The 25,000-nt window shown below is 39.4% G+C and overlaps 3 protein-coding genes across 13 annotated transcripts in view; 2 read left to right on the top strand and 1 right to left on the bottom strand.

Annotated features, from left to right (window-relative positions):
• LOC113813453 (uncharacterized) overlaps positions 1–4,501 on the top strand; it is a 30,125-nt gene extending 25,624 nt beyond the window's left edge. For all 3 annotated transcript variants that reach the window (XM_070139407.1, XM_070139408.1, XM_070139406.1), the window contains one exon: positions 2,736–4,501. In XM_070139407.1, coding sequence (XP_069995508.1) covers positions 2,736–3,237 — 502 coding nt within the window. In that variant the 3' untranslated portion in view covers positions 3,238–4,501. The remainder of the gene's footprint in view (positions 1–2,735) is intronic.
• A 5,948-nt stretch (positions 4,502–10,449) lies between these two features.
• Positions 10,450–22,817, bottom strand: cpb (F-actin-capping protein subunit beta). 9 transcript variants are annotated; one of them, XM_027383180.2, is made up of 5 exons: positions 22,701–22,817; positions 17,282–17,493; positions 14,330–14,502; positions 13,507–13,706; positions 10,450–12,947 (listed from the first exon to the last, which is right to left on the bottom strand). In XM_027383180.2, the coding sequence occupies exons 1-5, from the start codon at positions 22,701–22,703 to the stop codon at positions 12,696–12,698; spliced, it is 840 nt and encodes a 279-aa protein (XP_027238981.1). In that variant the 5' UTR covers positions 22,704–22,817; the 3' UTR covers positions 10,450–12,695. The 9 variants fall into 9 exon arrangements, with proteins under 9 accessions (XP_027238981.1, XP_027238980.1, XP_069995505.1 ...); XM_027383179.2 differs by having other exon boundaries at positions 17,282–17,496; positions 22,701–22,800; XM_070139404.1 differs by having other exon boundaries at positions 17,282–17,496; positions 22,466–22,703.
• Positions 22,818–22,991: 174 nt separating this feature from the next.
• The window catches only part of LOC113830012 (protein kinase C iota type), a 56,379-nt gene continuing 54,370 nt past the window's right edge, over positions 22,992–25,000 (top strand). Inside the window, exon 1 of the mRNA XM_027383186.2 lies at positions 22,992–23,424. Within this exon, the coding sequence (XP_027238987.1) occupies positions 23,351–23,424 (74 nt within the window). The 5' untranslated portion in view covers positions 22,992–23,350. The remainder of the gene's footprint in view (positions 23,425–25,000) is intronic.

Below are 25,000 nucleotides of genomic sequence, written 5' to 3'. Positions count from 1 at the left end.
CTTTTTTGTATTTTTTGTGAACTTTTTTTGCATTTTACTCTTTTTAAAACTTTATTTTGTATTTGTTTTTTTACCTTTTTTTAAACTCTGCTTTTAGATGGAATGACCGTGCGCTTCATTAGCCACATGAGTTCATGCTTAATTACTTTGGGTTTATTGAATTAACTTGCTATTTTTGAAATGCTGTGCGAGATAGTTTGTCTTTTTTGCGTTTAATGTTTATGTCTGTGAATTAATGATAGGGATGGTGATGATGGTGATTAACAGTGATAATATAGTGGAAAGTATAGACGATGAAAATAATAATGATGATAATAATGATGATGATGATTATGATAATAATGATGATGATGATTATGATAATAATGATGATGATGATTATGATAATAATGATGATGATGAGGATAATGATGATTTGCATTGTCACTGTCACCACTGTTATATATCATAATTACCATTATCAATATTATCTTTGTTGTTAATATTATTACTATCATTATGATAATAATAATAATTATTATTATCATTGTTATTGTTGTTGTAGTTAGCACTGTTATTTTGTCGTTATTATTGTGCCGCTTCTTTTACTTCCATTTACCACGATTACTTCCATCATCACCATTACCGTCCTTATGATTAATAAATGTTTTTGTTATAATCACTAACCCATTGATATTGTCACTCTTAAAACACACACACACGTATGTTCTCCTAATGCCTCCCATCATATTTCGTCTGCTGTTCATCACCAAAAATCCACGAAAACACTTGCAACCTGGACATGTTGATGCTTTCAGGTTCTGTAAACATCACAATAAAGTGTTTTTTTTATTTTCTAAACCAGGTTGTTCCTTGTTCTTCACTAAACAGATGGCCCTGTAAGTACTGCTTGAGAGGTTCAATTTCTTTCTTTCTCCTTGTATGTCTCTATGTTTTGCTGTTGCTCTGTCCATCTTGTCTTTTATTTTTGTCTATCTTTATCTGTGTGTGTGTACGTGCCTGACTGGATCTCCAATTCTTCAACCCCTGTCCATAGGTGTATCTGTGGTTCCCAAACATTTTTTATTTCTCTTCAGAAGGATGACACCATAATGGAACTCACTTTGTCCTATCTGTGGCTCCCTTTTTTGAAATCCCTGAACTTCTCTTGAACCTTTTCTGAATTCTCCCCCCGCCCCCGTATCACCCCACGTAGAGTTACCTTTGCTTTAGAGTTAAATACTCGCCTCTTCTACGAATTCCTGTCGCCAGAAGCAAGGCGAACGTGAGATGAATGGCCTGACAAAATGAGTCTCCAGGAGAACATTCAAATAAAAAATGAGCAAAGTAAAACATTATAAAGATTGATAACTAAATAAGGCAGACAAAACAAAGAGAAACTTAAACTGGATTTGTGAAATTTCCTTGTTTAATCTGGAATCTAGCCGCACTAGTAAGCACTGCCTAAGGTACCATTGGTCTGCCTGTTTGATTGTCTCCACCCCTCTCCCTCTCTCTCCCTTCCTTTCTTTCTTTCTCTCCCCCCTTCTCCCTTTCTTTCGTTCTTTCTCTCTCTCTCTCTCTCTCTCTCTCTCTCTCTCTCTCTCTCTCTCTCTCTCTCTCTCTCTCTCTCTCTCTCTCTCTCTCTCTCTCTCTCTATATATATATATATATATATATATATATATATATATATATATATATATATATATATATATATATTACAGTATATATAGATAGATAGATAGATTGTGTGTGTGTGTGTGCGCGTTCGTGTGTATATGTGTATGTGCGTGTGTGTCTGTGTGCGTGTGTTTATGTGCGTGTGTGTGTGTGCGTGTGTGTGTGTGCGTGTGTGTGTGTGTGTGTGTGTGTGTGTGTGTGTGTGTGTGTGTGTGCATGCATGCGTGTACGTATGTGTGTATGTAGATATGTAGATGTGTAGATATGAAGATAGATAAATAGACTGATAGATAGATAGATAGATCTGTATACCTGGCTATCTGTATAACACTCTTTCTGTATACATTTACATGCATATACACATATTTACGTGTGTGGATGTATACTTCCCATAAGCAGTATTAATCTGCCCCCTTCCACACACACCTCCTCTCAGCTCTTTCTTTTCTACATTTCCCTTGAATTACTTGCCATGTGCATCTATCCCCAGTCTTTAATAAGTACAATATCAAATATCTTAGTAAAATATCATTAGTCATACATCATTATTCTTTCCTGGCTTTATCAGTACTTATTTTTCTAAAGAAATTCACCTTGCACTTCAGATTTCACCGAGTTGCCTGTACCCTAGAATTTCTATTTCCTTTTTTTGCATTTCGGTCTTTCCTCATTTTGTGCCAGTAGGGGACATGACGTGCCCGGCATGTGTTGCATTTCCCTTGCTTATTTGGTATGTCGTCTTCTCAGTGTTTCTTTTTATAACTGGCATTTAATTTTATAGCGAAGTATTTACATTAGATCGCCGTAATGCTCTTCTTTGCCTGAGTCCAGCACCTGTCCAGCTAGAAAGTATTAGCTAGGTTAATACAGTAGTGTAATATGCTCAAGCCTGTTTGAGTAATTTAATCTTTATGTTTTGTTTTATGGTGATATAATGTACTCGCTGTCATGTGATGTGAATGATAGAAGCAGATATATTTGATTAAAATAGAGATGTGAAGTACTTTGCAAAACCTACAGTATTCAGGTCTTCGTTTATGATGTCTTCATTTTATTTATTTTATTTTTTGCAGGTATTACCGGTACTCATACAGATCGCCATACAGATGCTACTGTTCTACGTGCGTGCGGTACAGACTCTATCGGCCTTACAGCTACTTGTACAAGTACCGCCCTTGCCGATTCTCATGCTACCCTTACCGCCCCCTCCACCACTACACGAGAACCTACCTGGATTCCTGTGACCTTCTTGATGACGACGACCTCAACCCGAGATCCTCCTACAAGCTCCCGAAATTGAAAGTAACTTCCTCCAACCCAAAGGACGGCACGAGCGAAGACTCCGACCTCTTGGATGGATCTCAGGTCGAGGAGATACAAAGGGGGATGAACAAGAAGAGTCAGTCGTCAAAGCAAGAGTCTTGGACGAAGAGTAAAGTGAAAATGGGTGACGCGTCCGGGGATAGTGCCGGAGGCGGGAGGGAGAGGCAGCACGAAGAGGGAAAGGCACCCAGTAAAGAAGGTGGCCTGGGGAAGGAGAGCCAGTCAAGTGGAGAGTTCTTCGATCTAGATTAATTTGCCAGTGAGTGTATGGATGGGAACTAAAATATTTTGTTTCTAATAATAGAGAATAGCTGACGGCTTGTTTGGGTAATCACCAGGGCCCAAGTGACCGCATACAGGGTAAAGAAACTTCTGCAAGTTACTAATAACTTTTTCAGCCAAAAAGTATTAATATTGTAAACATTTAATTTAAGAGTGAAGGAGTATGAACCATAAGAAGTACATTTACTTTTTTGCAAAATGATTAGTTCCTCTTCTTATTCTTAAAGATTACTTTCTAGACTTACATCAAGATAAATAATTTTTTAGGGATATTGGAAAATGAATGTGCAGTAGTTCAGTAAGCTGTAGTAGATGTTTTACGTTATACCAAATTAAAACAATCGGATCAGACTAAAGTAGGCAACCTAACATAGGATTTTACAACTGTAGTCAATCTTGATAGAATCAATGTCAAATAATTATGCAAAATGATGCAGTGAGGAGAATTAATCTGCCATGTTATTTGTAGCGTTAAATTAGTACTGAATAAGAGTGGTTAGACTTTTATCAAAATTTATAGCAAATATTGCTGGAGTACAATGAGACTGTCGATGTACCTTCTTATTTGCTTTTCTTTATTTAAATTTATATATCCATAAGTCCTCTTCAGGAGTTTGATTCATGGCGAAGAGCTGTTATGTTATATTTCAGTGAATTTATATGATATAAATACAATATGTAGATTAGTGAAGATGTAGTGTAGACGGTATGTACTAGGGTGACCTCAAGCAATAATAGTTCACTGCCATATGTTTTCCATTGGTCACTTAAACACAGATGGTCATTTGACCTCAGATGGCAGACAGTAGAGTGTAATGGCCGTTGTACAGTTTATATGAATTTATAGATTTTCTTTTTTCACAGATGGTTGAGGAAAATTTATTTGTAGAGTGTAGTATCTACTGTGATGGCATCAAGCTCCATTTTGTCAGCACAAGGAGAATGTTTCCCATAGTTATATGACATTAAATCAATAACAAAGTTTGAAAGGAAATGTGTAGCTGGAGTTTACTCTGTGAGGATGCGTTCACATCTTTTGAGCATCTGTGCCTAGAGCTCTATTTTTAGCATTTTCTTTATATAATTTGTATCATAGTGGCTTTCATGTGCACAAATGTAGAGCTCTTTGTTGTAGATTTTTTTCACCAATACAATATAGAACATCTTTAGAATGTTGAAAATTTGGTACTCTGTAAGAAAAATAAGAATATACTTGTTATTGTACAGACCTTTAGCATTGGCACTAATTTCCCTTCATATACTAAGCTGTCTGGAGAGAGAGGGGGGGGGAGAGAAAGAGAGAGAGAGAGGGGGGGAGAGAAGGGGAGAGAGAGAGAGAGGGAGAGAGAGAGAGAGGGAGAGAGAGAGAGGGGGAAGAGGGAGGGAAAGAGGGAGAGAGAGAGAGAGAGAGAGAGAGAGAGAGAGAGAGAGAGAGAGAGAGAGAGAGGAGAGAGAGAGAGAGAGAGAGAGAGAAGAGAGAGAGAGAGAGGGAGGGGGGGAAAGAGAGAGAGGGAGAGAGAGAGGGGAAAGAGAGAGAGAGGTGGGGGAAGAGAGAGGGGAGAAGGGGGGGGAGGAGAGAGAGGGTGAAAGAGAGAGAGGGAAGAGAGAGAGAGAGAGAGAGAGAGAGAGAGAGAGAGAGAGAGAGAGAGAGAGAGAGAGGAGAGAGAGAGAGAGAGAGAGAGAGAGAGGGGGAAAAGAGAGAGAGAGGGGGGAAAGAGAGAGAGGAGAGGTGGGAAAGAGAGAGAGGAGAGGTGGGAAAGAGAGAGAGGAGAGGTGGGAAAGAGAGAGAGGAGAGGTGGGAAAGAGAGAGAGGAGAGAGGTGGGAAAGAGAGAGAGAGGAGAGGTGGGAAAGAGAGAGAGGAGAGGTGGGGAAAGAGAGAGAGGAGAGGTGGGAAAGAGAGAGAGGAGAGGTGGGAAAGAGAGAGAGGAGAGGTGGCAAAGAGAGAGAGGAGAGAGGTGGGAAAGAGAGAGAGAGGAGAGGTGGCAAAGAGAGAGAGGAGAGGTGGCAAAGAGAGAGAGGAGAGGTGGCAAAGAGAGAGAGGAGAGGTGGCAAAGAGAGAGAGGAGAGGTGGGAAAGAGAGAGAGGAGAGGTGGGCAAAGAAGAGAGGAGAGGTGGGAAAGAGAGAGAGGAGAGGTGGGAAAGAGAGAGAGGAGAGGTGGGAAAGAGAGAGAGGAGAGGTGGGAAAGAGAGAGAGGAGAGGTGGGAAAGAGAGAGAGGAAAGGAGGGAAAGAGAGAGAGGAAAGGAGGGAAAGAGAGAGAGGAAAGGAGGGAAAGAGAGAGAGGAAAGGAGGGAAAGAGAGAGAGGAAAGGAGGGAAAGAGAGAGAGGAAAGGAGGGAAAGAGAGAGAGGAAAGGAGGGAGAGAGAGAGAGGAAAGAGAGAGAGGAGATGGGGGAAAGAGAGAGAGGAGAGGTGGGAAAGAGAGAGAGAGATGGGGAAAGAAAGAGAGAGGGGGAAAAGAGAGAGAGGAGAGGTGGCAAAGAGAGAGAGGAGAGGTGGCAAAGAGAGAGAGGAGAGGTGGCAAAGAGAGAGAGGAGAGGTGGGAAAGAGAGAGAGGAGAGGTGGGAAAGAGAGAGAGGAGAGGTGGTGATGAGAGAGAGGAAAGGAGGGAAAGAGAGAGAGGAAAGGAGGGAAAGAGAGAGAGGAGAGAGGTGGGAAAGAGAGAGAGAGGAGAGGTGGGAAAGAGAGAGAGGAGAGGTGGGAAAGAGAGAGAGGAGAGGTGGGAAAGAGAGAGAGGAGAGGTGGGAAAGAGAGAGAGGAGAGGTGGCAAAGAGGGAGAGGAGAGGTGGGAAAGAGGGAGAGGAGAGGTGGCAAAGAGAGAGAGGAGAGGTGGGAAAGTGAGAGAGGAGAGGTGGGAAAGAGAGAGAGGAGAGGTGGGAAAGAGAGAGAGGAGAGGTGGGAAAGAGAGAGAGGAGAGGTGGGAAAGAGAGAGAGGAGAGGTGGGAAAGAGAGAGAGGAGAGGTGGGAAAGAGAGAGAGGAGAGGTGGGAAAGAGAGAGAGGAGAGGTGGGAAAGAGAGAGAGGAGAGGTGGGAAAGAGAGAGAGGTGAGGTGGGAAAGAGAGAGAGGAGAGGTGGGAAAGAGAGAGAGGAGAGGTGGGAAAGAGAGAGAGAGGAGAGGTGGGAAAGAGAGAGAGGAGAGGTGGCAAAGAGAGAGAGGAGAGGTGGCAAAGAGAGAGAGGAGAGGTGGGAAAGAGAGAGAGGAGAGGTGGGAAAGAGAGAGAGGAGAGGTGGGAAAGAGAGAGAGAGGAGAGGTGGGAAAGAGAGAGAGGAGAGGTGGGAAAGAGAGAGAGGAGAGGTGGGAAAGAGAGAGAGGAGAGGTGGGAAAGAGAGAGAGGAGAGGTGGGAAAGAGAGAGAGGAGAGGTGGCAAAGAGAGAGAGGAGAGGTGGGAAAGAGAGAGAGGAGAGGTGGGAAAGAGAGAGAGGAGAGGTGGGAAAGAGAGAGAGGAGAGGTGGGAAAGAGAGAGAGGAGAGGTGGGAAAGAGAGAGAGGAGAGGTGGGCAAAGAGAGAGAGGAGAGGTGGCAAAGAGAGAGAGGAGAGGTGGGAAAGAGAGAGAGGAGAGGTGGGAAAGAGAGAGAGGAGAGGTGGGAAAGAGAGAGAGGAGAGGTGGGAAAGAGAGAGAGGAGAGGTGGGAAAGAGAGAGAGGAGAGGTGGCAAAGAGAGAGAGGAGAGGTGGCAAAGAGAGAGAGGAGAGGTGGGAAAGAGAGAGAGGAGAGGTGGGAAAGAGAGAGAGGAGAGGTGGGAAAGAGAGAGAGGTGAGGTGGGAAAAAGAGAGAGGAGAGGTGGGAAAGAGAGAGAGAGGAGAGGTGGGAAAGAGAGAGAGGAGAGGTGGGAAAGAGAGAGAGGAGAGGTGGCAAAGAGAGAGAGGAGAGGTGGGAAAGAGAGAGAGGAGAGGTGGGAAAGAGAGAGAGAGGAGAGGTGGGAAAGAGAGAGAGAGGAGAGGTGGCAAAGAGAGAGAGGAGAGGTGGCAAAGAGAGAAAGGAGAGGTGGCAAAGAGAGAGAGGAGAGGTGGCAAAGAGAGAGAGGAGAGGTGGGAAAGAGAGAGAGGAGGAGGTGGGGAAAGAGAGAGAGGAGAGGTGGGAAAGAGAGAGAGGAGAGGTGGCAAAGAGAGAGAGGAGAGGTGGCAAAGAGAGAGAGGAGAGGTGGGAAAGAGAGAGAGGAGAGGTGGGAAAGAGAGAGAGGAGAGGTGGGAAAGAGAGAGAGGAGAGGTGGGAAAGTGAGAGAGGAGAGGTGGGAAAGAGAGAGAGGAGAGGTGGGAAAGAGAGAGAGGAGAGGTGGGAAAGAGAGAGAGGAGAGGTGGGAAAGAGAGAGAGGGGAGGTGGGAAAGAGAGAGAGGAGAGGTGGGAAAGAGACAGAGGAGAGGTGGGAAAGAGAGAGAGGTGAGGTGGGAAAGAGAGAGAGGTGAGGTGGGAAAAAGAGAGAGGAGAGGTGGGAAAGAGAGAGAGAGAAGTGGGAAAGAGAGAGAGAGGGGGGGGAAAGAGAGAGAAGGGGAGAAAGAGAGAGAGAGAGTGAGAAGGTGAAAGAGAGAGAGGGGGGTAAGAAAGAGAGAGAGAAGGTGAGAAAGAGAGAGAGATGGGGGAAAGAGAGAGAGAGATGGGGAAAGAGAGAGAGAGATGGGGAAAGAGAGAGAGAGAGGGGGAAAGTGAGAGAGAGAGGGGGAAAGAGAGAGAGAGAGGGGGAAAGAGAGAGAGAGGGGGGAAAGAGAGAGAGAGGGGGGGAAAGAGAGAGAGAGAGGGGGAAAGAGAGAGAGAGAGTGAGAGAGAGAGAGAGAGAGAGAGAGAGAGAGAGAGAGAGAGAGAGAGAGAGAGAGAGAGAGAGAGAGAGAGAGAGAGAGAGAGAGAGAGAGAGAGAGAGAGAAATAGAGAGAGAGAAAGAAATTGAGTGAGTTTAGGCAATGGTTATTGTTTGTACAAATCTAAAAACTCATTTTATTTACTGAACCATATACAAGCAGACTCTGCCTGTTTCAGCACTGTTCTGATCTTTTGCGGACTAATTATTTATCCTTCACACGTATCCTTAACTTTTTAAGGGCATTATGTTGTTTTGCATATACAATTATTGCCATTCACCAATTACATTTTTTGAAGGAATCCTTCTCGTAGTTTGGCAGTGGAGTCATTTTCTCTGTCCTCGACTTCCTCTTCTTGGTCTTAAAGGATTCACTTTTTTCAGATTAACAACTTTTTTGAAGCTTTTCACTTAGGTCCACATCATCTCAATGTAAAAATATATGGAGACAGTGTAATTTCTCTTTTCTCCTAGATCATTTTCACAAACATTATTTTAGGACCCTCGGAAGCTCCTAACACATACAGAAGGAGAAATACAGTGGCACTTTATTTTCTCAGATTATCTTTAGACCATGTATTTAACTCAGAAAGAAATGTCTCTTTTAAAGCTGGTGTCAAATATGTGAGCTTTGACATATTCATACCTTTCCTTGGTAGTTTTTATGGTTGTATTGTATAAAAGTAGTATAAACACTGAATTACTCTAAAGACAAATATTATCTTAGAGCTACAGAATAAATGAAAAAAACATTATTTAGAACAATGAATGAATAATAGATGGGTAGTGTGAAGTATTGGTACAATACTTCCCTTCATCATTTTAACATAAAGTTTGCTGTTTCCATATTTTCTTATCTTAAATAGCAAAAGTGTTTCATTTCAGTCAAGTATGACTATAGACATTATTGGCTTTTCCTTACCATATTTCTAAGAAAATGGGTCAATGACAGCAGTAACTATGATATCTTTTATTGCAATTGTGATTTCTCGGAAAACTATATACCTCAGACACGGTTTGTGCAGAATCAGTCCAAGAAATTGAAGAGCCACTGTACCGTACAATATAGGAGGCACATCGAGAACATCAAAGAAGAGCAAGGTCATCACATGGCAACCAAAACAAATAAGGTCAGGTGATACATTAGAAACAATGGAAACCAAGATTAAAGCATCTCATTTATGTTGGGTCAAAAAGCATTAACAAGATGTAAGGCCCCAGCATTATAGGTCACTATGGCCTTAATTATACTGATACTTTTAGGCCTGATACTTGGCTATATGCCATAGCACCACAGCACTTTTTATTCCTGTACTTTTATAACAAATTTCCTATACATACATGGTGCATTACCAAAAGCTCAGTGGAAGTGATTGATGTGACACAGCACAAGAAACAGATAACAGAAACAGAAAAATAAAAGCATGAGACTGAATCAAGTTCAAATCTATAGTCATCTAAAATATTATTCTCTTTGAACATGGTAGCTGGAAGTGTATTATGTTTTCAAAGTGAAGTTTCTGGTTATTGTACTACAAGAGAATTTATACTTTACTTTGTTATTAATGAAGACCCAAATCTAACCATTGCACATGTATAAAAAAAAATCCAATAGCAAGTGTTTGAAAAGTAGTTATACCAAATACCTTGCTAGCTCTGTGTCTGCATACTCAAAAATATGTTAGTACATGTACCATATCCAATAAAAAGAAATGTAATTTTGTAATGGGTATGAACACAGCAACATGAAATCAAGATTAAAATCATCATGACATCGCAAGTAGTTATCCCAAACTATAGTGTGTGGCTATCATCTGATTGTCTTTGATTAGTATTCCTATTTTCTCTAAAAGCAATGCTGTGTGTAACCCTGCATGATGAAAAGCAGAAATATGAACATTAAAGATTAAGTATTATTCCTATGTACTTTATGTATCAGTGATGTGTTGCTCATCTGGCCACAGTGATTTACAATATATCTTCCAGCAACATTAATAAAAATTAATTGATTTTCTACACCTTGTTAACCAACTGCATACTTTATCAGGCATAATTTACAGGCACTGCTGGCAAATTATACTTCCATATAAACAATGATAATTTTTTCAAATAGTTAACAGAAAATAGCCAGTAATTACAGTCCAGCATTTTCATAAATTCATCAGATAAGGATGGGATAAGTCACGGGTGTTTGGGAATTAGAAATGGAATGGTACCTCTTCGGCTGGCATCAAAAGTGTTCTATATAAATGTACAAATATTTCTCATGAAAACATCACATTTTACACATTTTCAAATACAGTACACAAGAACCTAAAATATAAGTATAGTATTTTTCAAAGTGTGGATAAGAGATTTAAGTTTGGAGGATGTAAACTCAATAAAACAAGCAGATTACCAAATACTTGTATAATCAATTCTTTGATCAAAAATAGTGTCTGCCACGCAGGGCAAATGCATAACAATGAGACGATCACATTGCCTTAAAGGAAATACAACGGGGGATATGATCAATAGTTCTCCATATTATATACTTTAAACAGAACTTCTGGTAATAATAAATACAGTATCATTTAGCCAGGGTCTAGGCAAGAGTGAGTACCTAAATATTTGTTTGGAGTTGATTTCCATTTAATGAATATTTATAAAAGAGATCCACAGCTGCTAGATAGGTCTGGTAACTTCGAGTTGCATTAACTAGCAACCAGACACCACTTGGTGATAATTACAAACATCCTTGTCTGGCTCACTCAGAATAATATAAGTGTAAATCTAAGTCAAATCAAACAATGTTTACTCCCAAATCGATACACATATGGATTAAAATTATTACAACAAAGCAGGTGAATCTGACCAGCCAAAAAATCATAACACACTTGTTGCCTAGATCCTTATTGCCCCAAACGTGAAGCAAGGGCTCACCTAACAATCCCTAGGTAGGTGGCAGCATCAGTGAATGACAACACAACCACGTACTGTAGACTCAACAATTACATATCATACTTGGTCCGGCAATAACCGCTGGCGGATAATGTGATCCTCCTATTGTGCCTCATTACCTGTGTTCCCAAGGATAGTCTGGGAACCCGTGTATGAAACCATTGAAATCATTCTATGCTTGACAAATCAACAAAGTACAAATCATCTGGGCATATATATATAATTTTTTCTTTCTAGGGTAGAGATGGTTTGTCATTATAAAGCATTTGGTATTAGAATAAATAATATGTTGAACAAATAAAACACTCTACAAATATGTGATTGTGAGAAGCTTGTCCCTCTACCATTCACTGATGTGGCCACGGTGTTAACAGCCGCAGAAGAGGACTAGGCTTACAAAAGTAGAAACAGTAGATCACACATAAAAAATCACCTCTGAGGGAAAAGTACGTGGATCAGCCAAAATCAACGGCAACTTTAGATACTTCTCAATCCACTCGTTTTAAATCTAAATAATTTATTTTTCTTTTTTATGTATTTCTACTTTTTTTTTCTTTTCTTTTTTTGAAAACAAAGACCAAGTTAACCGTTTCTTTTAGAAGAGCCTTGGAGAGGGAGAGAGAGATAAAAATAAAAGGGAACAAAAAGTGAGAAAGAGAAAAAAAATGAAGAAAGTGAGGCAGAAAATTAAACTACCTAGAAAAAAGAAAAACGAAAGATAGGAAAACCACCAATTGTGAAAAAAAAAGACACTTAACCACACATGCCCTCAAACAAACATACCCTAAGTGTTTATGGGCCTTCAGAAATGGAGCCTTATTTTTTCACAAGTATGTAAATAGCCAGTACATGGACCATTTATTATTGACGATCCCATCGTCATCATGACAGGTGTACGCACTGGGATTACGAATTGTTAGAAAGCACCTACAGTTTTACCACCCAAGCTTGCTTTTTCCCTTCATTTTATTGATGTATAACATGCTTTTTCTAGTAACAAAGGAATAAGAATATTAGACACTTTTATAACCTGGAACTAAAATGTGTGGTCACCATTTTTTGGTTAAAATTATTCTTTGGCCTTATAACTTAAACAAATAGGAAAAAAATCACCTGGGAAGTAGCCAGGTTATCCGTAGAGCTACTTTTTAAGCAGGAACTGGATATATATTATTGATTTTAAGCATTTCATACAGCCATAACCTTCATGCTCTTCTTGGAAATAAACTAAGACTGATCGCAAGCATCTTAAGCATTTTTTTTCTAATCTTGCTCCTTCCCTTCCAGAAATATACATTCCTACCCAGTGGAATGATACTTTCAGAGAAAATACTCTTCCTTGTCACATACAGATATTCATTGGCCACTTATTTAACATGTGAAGTGTCTTTTCAATCACTTTTATATGGTTTCATGTGTCTGTTCATCACCTGCACTGTGACTCAGGAAGCTGTCGGCACTCTAGTCCTCTATCATTGGGGGAGTGTGTTCTATGTTGGGATGTTTCATTCAACATATCACCGAGAACGCCTGACTGAGGTCAGTCCCAGCAGAGGTTCCGTCGCATGCGGCCTGAAAGCGTGTGTTTCGTGCCCGAGGAGACAGGACTAGGCCGTTAACACGTAGCAGAACCCGATTCTCACAGTATTTGAGCCCTCACCTGGGAGGGATCCATGAACTAGAGGGGGGAAGGAGAGGTCCTAGTTACTCTCGCTATTGGACCCTTTCGCTTGTCTCCTTAAGAGTGCCGCTGCAATCTCACTCCTGAGAGCAGCCTGTTGCTTCTGGTCAGGGAGGGGTTGGACTGAGCGGAGGCCATTTACGATGTCCTTGGTTTTGCCAAAGTAGATTTCATTGAGGGTATTCCGGATCTTATTTTCCATGTCTTCTACCATACGACCAATGTTAGCAATGTGTGGAGATGATTCTGACACTGGGCAATCTTGTTCCATCTATAAAGAAAATGCACAGGCATAAAATTAATCTTCACACCTACTACAGAACAATATGAACCACATATGCTCAACATTACACACTATAAATGGACTATAATAAGTAAAACCAACTTCTGTAATGATTTTCATTTGAAACTGGAAACTAAATATATTCTAAATATAGTTCCGGCAACAGCTTCTCTTACAGGTATTTTCATTTTGCATCATAATATTGAAGTATTTTGACACTAAAACCCATTTTTTACTTTCACTAGAGCTCAGCTTTTCATCCAAACCAGTTCAAGCTTCTAAAAATTAACATACTTCAAACACATCTGCATAATACCAACCTCCTGAGTTGTCTCTCCAATACTTCTACTCCATCTCCAAAAATAACACTCATGTCCCTATCCCCTTCATCTATAAACACATCCAGCCATGCTTCCATTTACTCTGAATGATCATTTTGCTTGCATAACAAAATTCAGCACATTCATCTAATTTTCCACATTTCTTCAACTCCTAATCTAAACACTTGTTATATCAATTAAAAATAAAAAGTGTGGACATCTCTCACCTGTCTAGTGAGAGACCCTCCAAGGTTCATGGTTCCTGATCCTTGTTTGTTGGTTTGCAGCCAAAGCATTGCTGTTGACGTGAGCTTGTAGTGTGCCGAGCGACCGCTTGACTTCTCTACAACCTCCACTACATGGATGCTATCCCAACAGCCTTTTATTTTCTTGCTACCATCACCAGCTTTCTTAATAAGGATTACTCCTGCAAAGTTCAACTTTACTGATATTTCTTCTTTCAACTGTTTTACAAAGGTGTTTATTTCTTTTATGTACATATATAAAATCAAATCTAGAAATAAAAAAGGTTCTAAGTTCATCATCTCTAACCTAATTTATGAACATTTATAATTTCAATTCAAGGTATAAAATAAAACTTCTTGTGCATTATATGTAGTCCTTACTTATCCACATTACCATTATTCTAACAAACACTATAGTCATACGTATAATTTGTTGTGCAAATCTATATCCAAAATCTTAACCATAAAAGTCAATTATATAATTGAAGGTCCCCCCACCCCTCCTCTTATATCAAATAACCAGAACAATGACAAACAATGAGCTGTTCTGTAGTTTATTTGTAAAGGAAATCAATGACAAGATTACAAAAGTTATACTGAACATCAAAATCAAAACTTACTTTCATCTGAACTGCTGAGGTCAAATTTCATTAAAGGTTCAACTTTTCATGTATCACATACTTTTGCAAAGCTATCTACTCTCACAAATTACATTATATATGCTTGTACCGTACCATATACAACACATACACCAAAGGGGATTTTAGCCTAACAATGTTCTCAAGCCATAACAGCGCAACTTTACCTGCAAAGCCATGGTCTAGATCCCAGAGATATACTGATGATACTCCTCCCTCAAAGTACATGTCTCGGTACTGGTCAAAGGCCTGGTTGGCATCTAGCTCTAACTTGCGTAAACGGTCGCTGGGCATGGCTCCATCTTCTAGGGGTGGGTCGTAGGTATTGCTCCATGGTGACCTAGGAAACATACATTTCTTGTACTGGATTTTACTGAATAGCTTCATGCACAAAATACTCTGAGAACTTGGTGTCTATGCAGCTGCATAAAAAGTGTACTAGGAAGAAGATCAAAGCAAAAGAAAAGGCAGGTCAAGAAAAAAAAGAGAGAAAGAAAAAAAGGAACAAAAAAAAATGTAATTATATATTAGTTGTTTCTAGAATTAAATTTCACTTTCTTTAGATAAAGCAAAACATGACAGTTAATATCAGTGATGTAAATGATGGTAGTAGTGAAAATACCTATAAAAAAGTAAATAATAAAAACAAAATTAAAATACTTTATAAACAGTTATGTATTACATATGTTAAACCAGTATTTCATACATACTAAATTTGCTTTAATAATCTATTCCATGAGGGTATCACTTGAAGTTGATGTGCTAAACAATTAAAAAACAAAATGGTATTTGTTGAAAATTACAGTCATACCTTTCAATAAATGCTTAATTCTCTTGCAGAATGACATCAATTCTTTTGACTGACATTTATGTCATAAAAATAATAGAAAATAGAAAGACTATCTGCATTTTAAAGCCCTTACAAGAACTTTTTATCTTTTTAAGAAACTTAAAGGAATATCTACAACAAACAAACACTTCTTCGATGTTGGCATTTAGGTAACTACTTCCTTAGACTGATCTGATTGCAGTTAAATAACCCACTTCTATTAAAATATTGCTTCCTTATGCTCCTACACTAATATTTCATCTTCTCTCTTTCTAATACCTTAAAAGTGAATACATTATTGAATACTTATTACAAAGTATGAGAAGGAGCATATTTTGAAGTCTCATTTTAGATATCAAATAAAAAAGAATGCTACAAATGCTGCAAAATATCAAATATGAATTTAATGCCCATCTACCTAAAGAAGAAGAAAAATCCACAGATTGTATTTTACAAGAACACAATTTCCTTTTGATATTTTGTATATTTGTAAACTTCCCAAAATATTCTGACTGTTCTGTACAATATTACATTGTTTAAAAGTACAGCTCCAACCTCTAAAGTACTTGCTCAAAACTAATATCATAAATAAAAATTGTCCCCCACTTGTTTTTAAGTTTTTATATTCTCCTACAGAAATGCATCTGCATCTAAGTGCTTGTAAGAATATAAATGTCATTATCAGTAATCAAAAAGAAATATCATTGATAAAATATGTCTTTTAATATAGGCACTTCATATATTTCTGGACTATACCCACAACAGGAATACCTGAGACCAGGTATTCCTGTTTCAATACACCCTTGAGTGTCAACCTAAAGCAAATAAATCTCTGCATATGCTAAATAATGTTAATGAGATGTTTGCTTTCTTTCATGGAGCATATCATGTTAATGCCTGAAGTAGTTTTGTCTGAATTATTTTCTGGCTAAGCTTTAACTTTTTTGTATCTTTGTGTTTTCAGTTCTCTGTGGTATTAAATTATCTAACAGGACTGAAAAGTGCTTAGTCAACAAAGAAGGCCTACCTGAATTTAACTGGTCACCCTTTTCCTTGATTATTTAACATCTTTACTGCTAATATTAAACTATTATTATAATACAACAATATTACTGATGACAGTGACAACAACATTAGTACTAGGCAAAAAATAGTAAATAAAATCAAGGATTGAGATACTCAGGTGAGGTCAGGTAGGCCCTACTAATTGACTCTTTTGTAACAAAGCACTTGTAGATCTATCTATGTGTAAATACAATTCACAAAATAAAACTCCAGTTGACAGTGCATGTACCCAATGCCCAATGGATTAATACACATTCTTATAACCTGAGCCAGTTTAATTCATCTTGTAGTTGAGACCAAAGTTCTTAAGATTTTTTATTTTCCTGAGAAGTCAAGTCATCCTTAGCTACAAAACTGTTAAGAACTTTTAGCTCCAAGTTCACTTGTCTATTTGATGGGAAATAAGTGTCTATTGTTGCAAACTAATGGCAACCAACAAAGGCTGAGCAAGAACTGATAAAGAGATAAGAGCCTGGGAAATGAAGAGTGATATCTATGATAGCCGTTCTTTATTTTCTATTAACAGTACTTTTACAAAGAGCAACTGTCTAACTTATATTGAGCTATTCTATATTGAAACTGTTTTTTTCTCATCTTTTTTTTAAATCTTACACTTGCTACCATAAGGTGACACTGACACTAACAATGTCAAATTTAAAACAGCAGCAATAATGACTTCACTGCTAACCTTTTGCACATATTCAACACACTTGTCTACTAAAACCTCACTTTTGCATAATGAGTCTGGCCACCCACTAATATATGCCTACCCTGGCATGCTTCTAAGTGAAACCTGGCAAGCATGATAGGCAACTGTCCATTCATAACATGCCAAACAGACATCAATTTAAGTTAATTTACCAATTCATAGTCCAAGTGTAAAAAATACTGATTACATATATCATTTGTTGGATATACATTAAAACAAAGAATGGGAATTTCTGACCAACTGATATTGGCTGTTCTCCAAAACAAAGCATCCTTCTTATCTATTCTGTGGTTATAAGAAAAAAATCAACTAGCTACTACAATGGATAGCTCTTCAATACACTTGAGATTTCATTACTGCTTCCAAAACATCAGGCAAACCGAAATAATGTTGTAAAACTAATATTCTAACTACAAAGAAATGTTACTGGAAGTTCACTTCTGTGGAAAAAATGTATCTGGGATACACAAATAGAACGTAAACCTTTGAACAGTAAAGACACGCAAGGACACTTACCTATAAGAATCCCCGTCTCTGTTGTAATCACATAGAAGGTAATCTTTTCCACTGTTTTTGTCTCGAGCAATCTTTAGAGGCTGATCCACTGACGAGAGGAGCTCTTCGCATAATGATGGTACTAGGTCAATGAGGTCACTCAAGTTGCGCTCTATTTGCTGAGGGGGCAGCCGACGCATAAGGTCAAGGGCACAATCCAGTTGTTGCTCCATCTGCTGGACAAAAGTGTATAATGAGGATAGCGAAGAAATTTGTGACTAGTTCTTATATGATGAGTGAAAAGTTATGAATGATTTATGTGATGATATAACCTTTGAAAAGAAATAAACATTCATGTATAGATATCAAAATTGATTGAAAAAAAAGAAAAAGAAAAAAACACACAATGAATGAATGCAATCAATTTAGTCACCAAGGTAGTGTACTTGTTAGCCTATCATGGTTGTGAATTAAGTATGAGTAAAAGAAGAAAAAGGGGGGCATGACCATGAAAGGCAGTCTAGTCCAAGTAGCTCAGGCAGGATATCTATGTCTAAACAAAACAAAACAAAACAATAAGACTCAGGTGCTTTTTCAAATGCAATTCAATGGTCTTGAAAATAAATAATTGTTCCTAACTTCATACTAGAAATGAATAGATAAATGTTTGCAAGCTAACCATGTGTTTGCCTCGGACATTAGATCTCTGGTGCTCTGGTAAAAGATAATAAAACCTCTGCTATACATGGTCTGGCAAGATAAGATCTGTATAGACTTCACTGACAATGACATACGGAACCAGACTGAGCTCTATCTAGCCAGAATACACATAATGGTGCAGGTGTTCTGTTAGCACCTACTAATTAATTCTTCTAAAATATATCTACTCTTGAAGTGTGACATGTGTTTTAACTGTGCAATTAAACAATATTTATCTCTCAGATAGCCAGTAAGAACAATCTAATTTTTAGATACTTTGAGAATTCAACAGTTTCACACAAGGCAATTCCTTTTCAACACTTTTTCTAATCATGGTTTCATGTCACTTTCTCACATACACAGAGCTAAGAAGACAAGAAAACAAATGGTGAGATCTTATCAACCATATTCTTGTCAGAGGGAACCTATATGATAACCACAATGAATGACTGAAAAGTAACTTTCTCCTAATACCTCCTGTGGTACACATTATCATTACCCAAATGGCATATGCAAAGTGACATCTTCAAGCAAATAATTAATCAAACTCTAGAACACAACAGCAGCTCTGTTTCTCTTCCACAGAATGGTTGTAGCCAACTTTTAAAATACAGAACAAGTATGGCAAGAAATTAATACTCCCATTTTGAACAGCACAAGCATAATGATTTTACATGTGATAATAAAAAAATGGAGAGAGAGAGAAAGAGAAAAGTAAAGAAGAGAAAACAGCAACAGCCTTTACTAAACAGATACTTCATGAATTAGGCTTAGCATTACAATCAGCAGGAAGTGTGTGATACAGGATGTTATCTGACATATGACACACTATACACATAAGGCATTCAGTCTTCCAAAAAATGTTTTTTCCTGTATAACACACATTATTCACTGGTAATACAACAAAAATACATATTCTTTTCTTATCAAACGATCCTCTTATTGCAGAATTAATAGAAAATCATAGCTATTCATAAAAGAACGGGCCTTCCACCTGACCTGCTGGTTAAAGGGGTAATACTGCTCCCCCTTTCATCCCCCTTGAATGCATCTTTCTACATGTAATAAATTGGGAAAGGACTGCCCTCTGAATTCACTGACCTAATTCTGTCTATTTCTTGATTTACTTCAAACATGTATGCCTTCCCTTGCACTGGTAAATAAAGGCTACATCTTTGGCTCGTGTTGTTTTGTAAATCTTTCAACATGGGAAAAGACTACTAATGTAAAAAAAAAAAAAAAAAAAAAAAAAAAAAAAAAAAAAAAAAAATCCTTTGGTTTCTGGTTTATATATAATTCAACCGTCTATATCCTGAAAACATTTTTTTTTTTAATAATGAACACTTGAAAATAATAAATAGATTTATCCAGTCTGATCACTGTGGTTGGTGGGAATGGTACTGTAACATGTCTGCATGAGCTACAATGTTTATGTCACTCATATCCAAAAGTGAGAGAAGTGATTAATGACCAAAAAACAACTACTACTCAGGTTTGGTTTTATCTTATAAATATACAACTTTTTTTGTTTGTAAAGGGTTGTTTTAAAAAGTCAAGGATTTGTTTCTATCCATACCATCCATATATCTAAATCAGTACTAAGTCATTGTCTCCCTAAATTTCTTATCTAAAGATTTATCTAATATTGGGGATGTTCATTCCTTAGCATAAATCAATTTCTGTCTTTTCACATGTAAATACTATTTGTTTAAAAAATCATTTCAAGAATAGCTGAGTGACCTAAAAAGAAGAAAGAAAAAAAAATGCAATAAAAATTATATAAAACTAAAAAATAAGTAAATGTTCACAAGACCTGCATATTTGTACCTATAATGCTCCAACAAAGACCAACTAACCTCAACCACATATACATTCTCAGAAGGGAGACTTTACAGGTGTCCCTTGCAACGCACAATCAAACAGGAACTAATGAATCCAATATCCTTGCTGGAGCACCAAAGGCACAGAGGCCCAGGTGAAAGCTGGAACCTTTATCAAGTCTAATTTTAGATTGTAGGTGCTCCAACACAAATATTATAGGTTTGGTAAATGATTACACATCCCTTCACATGTGTTACTGGTCATACAATCTTTGTAGCCTCTACACCCACAGGAAAAGAAAAAAGTTTAGGTTTGATGGTCAGTGGGAGTTCTCTGAACACAAGGTGAAATGTTTTTAGATTACATCACTAATGCAACTGAAAAAGGATAAATTTTAAAGCCAATGCAGTTATCTTGAGAAGGTATACCATCGTGTAAATTAGGACTGCATGAAGCAATACCATAGGCCAAGCCTAAAAGCCTTGTCCTCTGGCAAAGGCCAAAAAAAACTTCCCAAATGTATAAATATTTGACAGATTTTAGTTCCATATTTGACAATAAACTGCTTGGTAGGACAGTTCAAGTTCTGCTGCTTTTGCCAGTGTGTGAAACATGGAAATCATAGCATTGTTGGACTACCACACAAGCACCGATTTTCTGATTTTGACGCCACCAGCTTAGCTTTTCATCTATGCATGGTACTATTCTGATTCATCCTTTTATTATTATTATAATAATAATAATAATAATAATAATAATAATAATAATAATAATATATTTTTATAAAAAATTACACATATAACAATGGAGGACATTTAGCACTATCAAACTAAACAAAAAAAATGTGGAAAATGTGAAATCTTAGGAGGAGGAGCATCTGCAGATTTAGAAAAAAACTGACCCAATCCTCTTAAAGATCACAAAAAGCAATACTGTAGACTATAGAAAACAATCAGCACAAGGTGAATGTACGCCCACTCTCTTATCAAAGAAACCCACGCAGTGACTCAAGTGCTTGCTATGTCCTCCATGTCTTTGGCACTGTGGGAAAGGAAGAGAAATTCCCATGTATATTCTTGCAAGATAGAATTTGTACATATAGACCACCATGGTCATTTGCTATTAATTAAAGAAACAGTCCAAGTTCTATCTTGGCATACATGTACAGTAAGGGTTTGTTGGCCTTTGCTAAAGATACTGAGGCCACATCACTTACAGGACACTATCTTATGCAGGTCCAGTCCTATGTTCAAGAATAAGCATATTAAAGATAAAGAACGAGGAACAGAAAAAGAGAAATTCAAGTCTCTTTGCCAAATCTACAGCTGTTCTTTTGGAAGGCATGAGTAGTAGGCTAGGCTCTTCTGCCAAGTTGAAGTATGAAAATACTCAGTATAGTATAGTTGAGAAAGTCTGGGTATTTTACATTCTCTAAATTTATGGTAATTGTCCAAAATAGACCCACATCAACCAATGCAGCGGACTCTGTGCCTCACACTCTGGTAAAGGCCAATGAACCTCAAGCATATGTTCTGGCATAAGGGCACCACAGGATGATGGCCTCGGGAGTTTTAGCATCTGTGATTACCTTTTCTAATATCTCACAGCACTATCATTCTTCACTTGCACAGACTAAATCCATTTTAATTCCAATAAGAGGCATATATATTTTGTAGTATTATCACACAATCCCAATCTTGATAGTTGCCAAAATCATACTTGCCTTTGACTGTACATCAAAATCCATCACAATGAATCATACAAATGAAGTAAAATGAGTGATACGTAAAATTCTAGGCAAGATGTACCTTGCAGACAACACTGGCACATTACTGTCAAAATAAGGAACCAGTCCAAGCTCAATCTTGCCAGAATACATATGGCAAACTTTTATTAGCCTTTGCCGCAGTGATCTCTTGACAGCAGATCAGACAATACTGTAGACCTTTCATCACATATCACAGAAAGTTACTAGTGGATTTCAAAAGAGCACTGCCAATGTGATGACAAGAAACGAGTCCTATACGCAATTTGACAGCACATGTCATCTAAACCTGTGCCATATTTACTAAAGATTTCATGCAGAGTTTCTCCCAATCTTTCCCTGGCTCTGAGGAAAGTCACTATGTTCACTTGAGAACCAAACACTGTTGCAACTCTGACAGTGCAACCTGTCCAACACCTGCAACAGAGACCCCCAAAGCAAAACCCCACATCCGTACTTTGGACGAACTTCTCCAACCTCATTCAACCGCAGCGTACCACCCTAGGCCTGTCTTTCAAGCAGACCTGCACAGCCCAGCCTCAGGTACAGCAGAAACAAGCAGAAAGAGCTGCCAGAGCAAGCAGCAGAATGCACACCTGCCACAGAGGGGGGTTGGGGGGTCTGGCCTCTCCTGATGCTGGGGGAAATGAGGCCAACCAGCTTATGTCTGCTTGCTCGTGTATTTACCCCTTTATATGGCCAGTGTGGGTTGGAAAGGCCCTTCAGAGTCGCCAACAGTGGGCTGAATCACTCACCCTTGCGTAATGTCGTGCAAGAGCGGCCGTCTCGAGTGACTCACAAATAGTACTGAAGGGTCTCGAGGCTCTTGTCACTCGGCCTCCAGTCAACACCTTATCATGATCTCCCTCCTGCGCCCCCTACCGGCCCCCTCTCCCCCTCCACCGGTCCTTTTGTCCAACCTGCACGTGTGGAATGTCCGCTGGGTCGCCTAATAAGGTCCTGCAACGTGTCCCTGCCGTTTGCCGAAGGATTTGTGAAGAGAGAATCCCTTGGTCGGATGGGCGTTCTCTCCCCCTCGCTCCTCTCGCCCCTTGTTATGGACCCTCTCCCGGCCGTGTCGTGGCCTCTTTGGTCCTCCCGTGCACACGTAGGGCTCGGGGAGGCACACTTGAGCCACTTAACCTACTCACTTACCATACTATTTGCTTATCACAGGTAAATTTCGACTAAAAATAAGACTATCTCGACCGTCGGGCAACTGCTATCGGCTTCGTGGGTCACTAGTGGGCCGAGCAACTGAATCATCGCAATCGCTCGCCTGTTTATCCCGTCGTTCTTCCGATCACGCAAAATCCCTATTATTCTTCTCTAAAAAGGAATAAACCCACCATAAATAGCATAAAAATATTTATCGAACTCCCTTCCAAAAAGGCAAAAGCAGAGTTGCTCTTGTGACCCCGGAGTAGGTCACGTGACGCCGACTTCCGGAGTGTTTTGGTCGGAGGAGGAACCTGTCATCGCCTCCTCGGCCTTTTCCCTTTTTCCTCGCCCCCCGCCTCATGACACCTCTCCCCAGGACCAGTGCGTTGTCCGCGTGATCCAAAGCCTCTCGAGATTGCAACCCAAGGGCGCCGGAAGTGTTCGCTTTGAGAAAGACGAGAGAAAAAGGAGAGGGCGAACGCGTGCGTGTGTGAGGGGAAGGTAGGCCTATTACCTGTCAACCCGCGACCTGTCAACAAAAAAACCCTTTTGCTCGATTTTTTTCCTCGTGGCGACCCGGAGACCTACGCCCACTTCGAAGACCTTTGGAGGAGTGTTTTGCAGAGGAATAAAGCCGAGCCAAGATGCCAGCCCAGGCGCAGGGAGGCAAGGACGTCGGTGAGCCTTCGGAGATCAGAGTCAAAATCGCCTTCAGCGGGTGAGTCACAGGGAGTCACTGTATCTGTGAGTCATTGTCCCAGAATGAAAAAAAATGCTTCCAGGGGCAGACTTGCTTTCCAGGGGATCTCAAGGAGGCTGTGGAGCCTGTGTCGGCTCCCGCCCACAGGTGCATGGGCGTGAGTGAGGAAGGCGAGTTTCGAGGCTAAGGGACGAGTGTTGCTGTGAGGCTGTGCTGGGAACTCGTGGTTTGATGTCTTGGTGTTGCTTTTCTGTAGCGGAAGGAGTTGGATTTGGTTGTCTGGAGGTGCTTTAGGAGATGCATTCTTTTTCCTGCAGGGAAGGTACAGATTTGGGGAGAAATAGATGTTTAGGTCAGAATTTTATAGGTAAATAGTGATGTGTTTGGAGGAATGGATCAAATTGATTGTTATTTTGATTATATGGTAGATTTGGTAAATATTCAAATTACTGTCTAACCAACAACTAGTATCAAGTTAGAAGTATTGGTAAATCACAAAATGTTTTACCCCTTTTCTGTGAGAAGAAAATGTGGTAATTGTTACCAAAAGTAACGCACCATACAGATTAAATCCCGAAACCCAGGGTACCATGCAAAACCTTTACTACCTTCTATTTATTCCCTAGACCCCCCATTTATTAGCACTTCATGCCTACCTATAGAAATGGACATTAACCCACTTACGACCGGTGTCCCACATATGAGACACCCAGAGAAAAAAAAAAAACTGCCAGGTGTCCTGCCAGTGTGATGTATCAGGGCTCGCGCTCTGACTCAGCAGCAGGATGCGGCTGGTGCGCGGGCAAAGTCCAGGCCAGCCCTGTGCGCTAATTTTATAGCCGCCCAGAAACTTTTATTTTCAGCTTCAAAATATTTGGGCGGTAATGGGCTAAGATCTCTGGCTGTGTGAGGGTATTGTGGTCTTAGTCTGTGAGCAGTGATATGCAGCTGATATTTTCGTCATTTACTGGTAAATCTGAAACTGCTGCAACTTACTGTGTTATTTCTTATTCTATTTCTTACGCTCTATATAAGATGGCATTGTCCAATTTCCCTCTATCTCTGCGTGTAGCTCTCGGTTACCTTTTCCAAAAATGTATATGCCAAAAAATTTATTTCCATCAACTGTGAAGAGTTGAGTTAGTTACCCTACAACCTAAAAAAAATCTCTTGCTATGCTGCAAGATGCGGATTTTCCTCCTCTGATGTCCAAGCTGTTCATCCTTATAAAAATTTATAATGAATATGTAAATGTATTCAGCATAGCCTTATTCATAACCCCTTTTTTTAAGTATCTGGAAGATGGCAGCATCTTGAAATGAGAAGATACCACCCTCAGTTAGGTTAGGTTAAGTTCATACTTATTACCCTGAAATAATATTTATATGGGCATATACATGTGTGAACCATACACCGAACTACGAGAAATCAGATGCAGCTGCCTTAAGCCTAACTGTGAGAAATCGGAAACTGCTCCTGTGCTCCTAACTCCGAGAAATCGGAAACGATTTGCTGTGCTTCTGTTATTTCACTCAAGCAGCTAACTCCGCATGCACCCTGATGCTGATGTAATTATACTTATATCAATATGTGT

Source organism: Penaeus vannamei, chromosome 25 (genome assembly GCF_042767895.1).
Source record: "Penaeus vannamei isolate JL-2024 chromosome 25, ASM4276789v1, whole genome shotgun sequence".
In the NCBI taxonomy this organism is placed as follows: Eukaryota; Metazoa; Arthropoda; class Malacostraca; order Decapoda; family Penaeidae; genus Penaeus; species Penaeus vannamei.
This window is presented reverse-complemented; position numbering and strand designations above follow the sequence as displayed.